The sequence below is a fragment of the Hevea brasiliensis genome, chromosome 4, assembly GCF_030052815.1.
Source record: "Hevea brasiliensis isolate MT/VB/25A 57/8 chromosome 4, ASM3005281v1, whole genome shotgun sequence".
Lineage (NCBI taxonomy): Eukaryota > Viridiplantae > Streptophyta > Magnoliopsida > Malpighiales > Euphorbiaceae > Hevea > Hevea brasiliensis.
This window is the reverse complement of record NC_079496.1, coordinates 17,649,761-17,656,234: the sequence shown is the minus strand read 5'-3', so window position 1 is coordinate 17,656,234 and position 6,474 is coordinate 17,649,761. Positions and strand designations below refer to the sequence as shown.

General features: G+C 33.7%; 1 protein-coding gene across 2 annotated transcripts; it reads left to right on the top strand.

The window, feature by feature from the left end:
• The first annotated feature begins 470 nt into the window (after positions 1 to 470).
• Positions 471 to 5,225, top strand: LOC110666274 (protein DETOXIFICATION 19). 2 transcript variants are annotated; one of them, XR_009148209.1, is made up of 7 exons: positions 471 to 908; positions 3,448 to 3,992; positions 4,088 to 4,174; positions 4,306 to 4,362; positions 4,461 to 4,733; positions 4,803 to 4,921; positions 5,044 to 5,146. XR_009148209.1 is itself a non-coding variant. In XM_021826704.2 (7 exons), the coding sequence occupies exons 1-7, from the start codon at positions 606 to 608 to the stop codon at positions 5,173 to 5,175; spliced, it is 1,482 nt and encodes a 493-aa protein (XP_021682396.2). In that variant the 5' UTR covers positions 477 to 605; the 3' UTR covers positions 5,176 to 5,225. The 2 variants fall into 2 exon arrangements, 1 of the variants encoding a protein (XP_021682396.2); XM_021826704.2 differs by having other exon boundaries at positions 477 to 908; positions 4,461 to 4,699; positions 5,044 to 5,225.
• The last annotated feature ends 1,249 nt before the right edge of the window (positions 5,226 to 6,474 follow it).

Genomic DNA, 6,474 nt, shown 5'->3' with positions numbered 1-6,474 from the left:
ATCAGATCATGCAATAAAATTATTTATTTAATTTATTCTTATTGGTTGAGTGCACATGTGGCATGATGCACTGGGTCCCTCAGGTCAACGTGGAGAGAGTGGAAAAGTTGAAAGGCGAAGGGCGTGAAACCAATTGTTGATTTGCAATGGCATATCACGTTGGGAACAGAATTTTTATTTTTATTTTTATTTTTATTTTTATTAAATTTTTATTCTTTAAATAATTAGGGAATAAAGAAGAATCCTAATGTAGGGCTCAATTAATTTGAATTAATTAATTTCAATTAAAAAATTGAAAAAAAGAATTTGCTCAGGAGCTTAATTGCTCAAATTTAAGTGCCCAAAGCTTGAAAATTCAAGTTCATTAATTATTGATTAAAATAAAATTTAAATTCATGTAAAAAACATGAATTTTAAAAAAAATTATAATTCTCTTTAAAATCTCGGGACATGTTCAATGAATAAAATTCATCGACAAGTCTCAAAGAAGCATTTATAGAAATATAAATTTGCAGTATATACTTTACGTTATGGATCACTTTCCGAAGCAAGAGTTATCGCCTTAGAAACGGAGGCTGCTCAGCTATACAAATATTGTACACTAAATGATCGAAGAGAAGATAAAAATAATGTCGACAATGAAAAGTAATTTAGAAGCAAAACCCTTGTTAGAAGCTAGTAGCAAAGGAGAAGAAACTAGGAGAAGGAGAAGATGGTGGAAGAATGTGTTGGATGTGGAAGAGGCCAAGAACCAGATGTTGTTTTCTCTCCCAATGACCCTCACAAGTGTTTTCTATTGCTCAATAACTCTGGTATCTGTCATGTTCGCTGGTCGCCTCGGAAACCGTGAGCTCGCAGGCGCCACCCTTGCTGATTCATGGGCTAGTATCACCGGTTTTACCCTTATGGTAACCTCATCTCTCACTTCAATTCTTACTTTACCCTATTCATTTCTAATATGATTTATATTTTTTCTGCTGCTTTTGGTTTGTAACTCCTTAACCTCTGCCAAGAAAACTGAAATAAAGTATTGTGACCTAGCGCAAGAAATCATAAGTTCAAATTAATACCATGTACCTTTAAAGATTAAAAAAAAAAAAAAAAAACCCTTGTGTCTCAAGTTCTCCTCTTTTAGTTTTAAGTTTTGTTACAGACAAGATTCGTGGAAGACACTTACGTGTAGTAAAATGTCTTTCACATGAATAACCATCAAACATGTTAAGAAAAAGGTTGCTTACCCATGTCCTTTAGTTACGTTTAGCACGGTTGTGCTGTTGCTGAAAGTGGCTTATAACGTTTTTTTTAGTTCATTTGGATATAGTTGAGATTCAAATTCAAAATTTTGCAGTCCTGAAAATAATTAGAATACAACTAAAGCTCATTAATAAAGTGACTCATTACTAAATCTTATATACAAGCCTGCAAATTAAAGAATCCCTTTGCCCATGTAACTCCAAAATTATTATATATAATTTGTCTTAATTATTGTTTTTCCTTCAAAATAAATTATGAATTAATTCCATAGCATCAAATATATGGTGCATTTACATACATATATCTAGATCAAATATATTATCAGACATATGAATTATTTGAATTTTGTCTAATAGACGCGTAAATTAATTTCTTTACTCCGACACTTGAACTTAAAAAATTCATTTCAACAAAATTTTACAATCCGCATAGAGGGTGTTTTCACGCAATAATAGGCAAGTGACTGAATTATTTAGTATCTACATGGCACCTATAACAAATACTTTACACTCCTCTTCAAAAACCATGTGTCCGGTTAACCGTGTCACACCCCACCCACCCCCCACCCACCCCAACCACCACCTTGTCCTCTTCCGCCACTGCCACCGCTACCCCCATTGCCTCGTCCTCCTTTTCTGTAAAAAATTGTCTCCAATCTCATGGGCATAACAAAAACATGAAATAGGGAGGGCAGCAATATTTGTGACACGCACTACATGGCAAAACGAACAACTACACCTACACAACCTTTCCTTTCTTCACTTTTCCATTGGGCATGGCTTCCTTTACTGAAGCTAATATTGTGTCCCCTAATCTTGTCCCTTTTCCCCTTCAGAACTTGTTTGAACATCACCTTCTCTACACCCGAATTGTCCGCAACTTTGAGAATTGTGATTATTTGGATGAAAGTCCTTTGTTGCTGCAAAAGTGGAAAGAAATATTAAAGCCATGGTTAGAAAAGGATATATAAGAGACTGTTAGTAGATTTAATGAAACAACAAAAAAAGAAAAGGTTAAGTTATTGAAGATGTAGCAGACCTAAGATAATATGAAATTGCTTGAAAACAAAGAAATCAGTGTTTTGCATTTTTATCATTTTCAAGAAAAATATGCATGACAAAACATATCTTGCATTTAGGACAGAAACACTATTTTTCCAGAAAATATATATTTTTTTCCAATCATTTACAACATAAAATAGCAGACCACCTTCCAACTCATCAAATGATTCTTAGTCAATGGCTTATAAAAGTTGTTGCCAAGAGCCCCCAACAATCAACGATCCCCTAGTCAAGTTTTACAATAAAATAAATGAAACTCAATGAGTCAATTATGAAAAATTAACAGTTAAACACAATAATCAAATCTTTCTCTCCTGAGTGCAGCAGGGAACAAAATCAATTTCTTCTCCTTCCTTTTTTGCGCACATATTATTGCAGAAGAAATGAGACTTAAAGATGCTTGTTTTATTTGAGATTCCTTTGAGCTTTTTAAAGTATTGGATGAAGGAAAGCTCTCTGAATTCAAGGACTTCTCAAAAGAGTTTGCTAGCGCAGATTTAACTAAAAAGAAAGTGAAGCTGAAAGCTTTTCCCAAGTTGTAGAACACCTCCGAGGCTTTGGAAGCAGCAACCAAATTGCTTGATAGCACGCCCAGCAAAGCTTTATGCAAGTTCTTGCGTTCTCAGTATGATGGCGAAAACTTCTCTTTAAAGCTCTGAAAATAAAGCATGCAGCTTTAAAATATATGGACTTCTTTTTCATGCATTTTTGGCCGTTTGGCAGTTCTTTTATACGTCAGAGTGCATGTCTCTCAAACTCAAATAACAGTACAAATTTGGATTTAAATGTTAATTTTTTTTTTTTTTTTTTTTTTTTTTTTTTTTTTTTTTAAGTTGTCTAATAGGTTAAAATTTTAGTTCAAGTTTGTAATAGACAAAAAGTGAATATATAGTACAAGATAATGTCTTTGGTCGATGTATCTTTGGAACTCTGGAACCTTAGCATTTTCTTCCTATAACACTCATGATTCTTGGATATTAACGCTACTAAGCGGAGTAAAATAGTCGCTGCCCGGATAACAAAATCATAGAAGAAAAGTCAGTTAAACGAAAAAAAAATGTCATATATGTGCACTGCTCCTTCTTGATGATTCTTCATCTTCATCTTCTTCTTCCTTTTGCTTTTATTGTAGACAGGGTTAAGTGAAGCACTTGAAACACTTTGTGGCCAAGGCTTTGGAGCAAAAACATATAACATGCTGGGACTATATCTGCAAGCCTCCTGCATCATATCCTTCTTCTTCTCTATTATCATATCTTTATTATGGCTACATACAGAGAAAATTTTGATCATACTAAATCAAGACCCTCAAATTTCTACCACTGCTGCCCTTTATATGAAGTATCTCATTCCTGGGTTATTTGCCTATGGCTTTCTGCAAAACATCCTGAGGTTTCTTCAAACGCAATCTGTGGTCATGCCCCTTGTCCTATGCTCAGCTATACCGATGTGTATTCATATTGGCATTAGTTATGCTTTGGTTCATTGTGCAAATATTGGTTTCAAGGGAGCTCCATTGGCAGCTTCGATTTCACTGTGGATATCAGTCTTTGTTTTGGCAATTTATGTGATTTACGCCAAGAAATTTGAGCACACATGGGGTGGATTTTCATTCGAATCGTTCCGTTACATTCATATTCCTTTAAAACTGGCCCTGCCTTCTGCTGCAATGGTATGGTAAGGGTGGTCAAACATTTATGATTGATTGATTCCCAACTTCAAAAATCTCAATATTTTTCCACTTTTCTTTTCTCCTTTGAAAATACCTGCAGCTTGGAGGATTGGGCCTCCGAGATTCTGGTGCTTTTAGCCGGATTGATGCCTGACTCAGAAATAACTACTTCATTGCTCGCAATGTGGTAAATTACTGTTTATCTTTTTCTTCACCTCTACTCATTTTCTTGAATAAAAATCTTCTTCTCCTCATTCCAAATGGTAGTTAATTTCTTACTTTTAAATCTGATCGTCTTTTGGCTTTTTTCATATTCAGTGTGAATATAGAATCCATAGCCTCCATGTTTGCGTATGGTCTCAGTGCTGCTGCAAGGTTAGCTGATAAAAATAATTATACTAAAATTCAGTTTTGCACCGTTTCAACCATCTGCTTTATTTAGAGATTGAAACTGCAGAGACTTTCTGTAACAGCACAAGAATTTCTAATGAACTGGGAGCAGGCAACCCAGATCGAGCGAAGAATGCAATTGCTGTGACTCTCAAACTCTCTGTCATTCTTGCTTTCGTAGTTGTGTTGGCTCTAGCCTTCGGTGGCAAAATCTGGACTAACTTGTTCAGTGACAGCCCTATAATAACAAAAGAATTTGCATCGATGCTGCTCTTGCTTGCTATTTCAATTATAATTGATTCGGTCCAAGGTGTCTTATCAGGTTAATATGAGTTCTCCGGCGCTTCTACATATTGGTAATCATCATAAGTTTTGTTCTCTGAGGTTTCTTGTTTAATATATTAAGTAAGATTTTGAAGCTGCAGGTGTGGCAAGAGGATGTGGTTGGCAGCACTTGGCTGTGTGGGCTAACTTGGCAACATTTTATTTCATTGGCATGCCATTAGCTTGTCTTCTTGGATTCAAGTTGCAGCTGTATGCTAAGGTAAAACAAATTTTTAAATATTGCAAAAATTTTAACTGTTATATATGCTACTGCCTATTAACTCTTAATTTGGATAAATAACATTACTTATTACAAAAATTTTAATTGAGATTTTGTTACAGGGTCTGTGGATTGGCTTAGTCTGCGGCCTTTCTTGCCAAGCTTGTACATTCTTGTTGATCACACTTCGGACAAAATTGACTAAAACAGAACTTCTTATGGGCACAGATGAAGAAATCCTTGTTGTTGTCTAACACTTCACAAAATATCTATTAAACATGGATCCCAGAAAAAGTTAGAGACATCTTTGGCATTGGAAAAATTAGTTTAGTTCAAATTCAAATAAAATTAAGAATTAGAGTTCAAATTTATTAAGAAGATTAAATTTGAATTAAAAGTTAAAAAAAAAAAAGAAAAACACAACTTGAGAGCATGAAGTGAGGACACGAAAAAAAAAAAAAAAAAAAAAACGAGTGTGTAAGGCCATAGTTAGGGGTGGCCACGGTCCGGTTTTAAACCGAAACCAAACTGGAACCTGTTCGGTCAAAACCAGACCAAAACCGATCAAAACTGGAACCAGCTTCGAACCGGACCGAAACTGTCCTTCTGCGGTTTTGTTCAGGTTCATATTTTTTAAGAATCGTGAACCGGCGATTCCGAATCGGATTGAACCGATGATTTCGAATCGGATTAAACCGGCGATTTAAATATAAAAAAATTCAATAAATATGTTACCTCATTCCTAATTTATTTATATATATATCATTAATTCTCTACACAATTATTCTCTGCATTTTCTTCAATTCTTAATATTTTTTCAATTTTTCTCAAATTCTCTAAATAATTATTTTCTACACTCATTTTAATTTCCAATACTCTTTCAATTCTCCTATTTTATTATTTTTTATACTTACTGAAATTTTCAATACTATCTCAATTACTTTGTTATTACTTTAAATCCTCAATAAAATTTCCAATACCCTCTATTTTAATTTTTTTTCTCTTTTATACTTTTTAATTATCAATTATTATATAATTTTTTAAAAAAGGCAAGTAATAGAACTAAAAATTTTTATTCCTCTAAATCCTAAAGGGATATTTAGGCAAAATTAAGTTCATACACTTTTTGCTAATTTCTTTTAAAAAAATTAATTTCATCTCTAGTTTTTTAATCAGGTTCAAGTCTTTATTTATTAAATTTTTCTTAAAGATAAATTATTTTCTTTCTTTTTTTTTCTTATTTTATTTTGATCAAAAGATTTCTAAGAAAAATTAAAATATTTTTACAAATATAACTTAAATTTTGTATCAATAAAATTTATCTCTAATTTTTTTGTTTAAACTACCCTTAAACCATCCCTAAACCGCTTCCAAACCATCCTCCAAACTGTCTTGAACCGTTCCTTTTCGAACCGCCCTTCAAACCGTTTTAAACCGGGGCTCAAACCGGAACCGGCGGTTCAGGAACCGTCTTCCAAACCGTCCTCTGGTGGTTTGGTTCAGGTTCATAATTTCATTGAACCTAAACCGACGATTCAGGAACCGTAACCGGC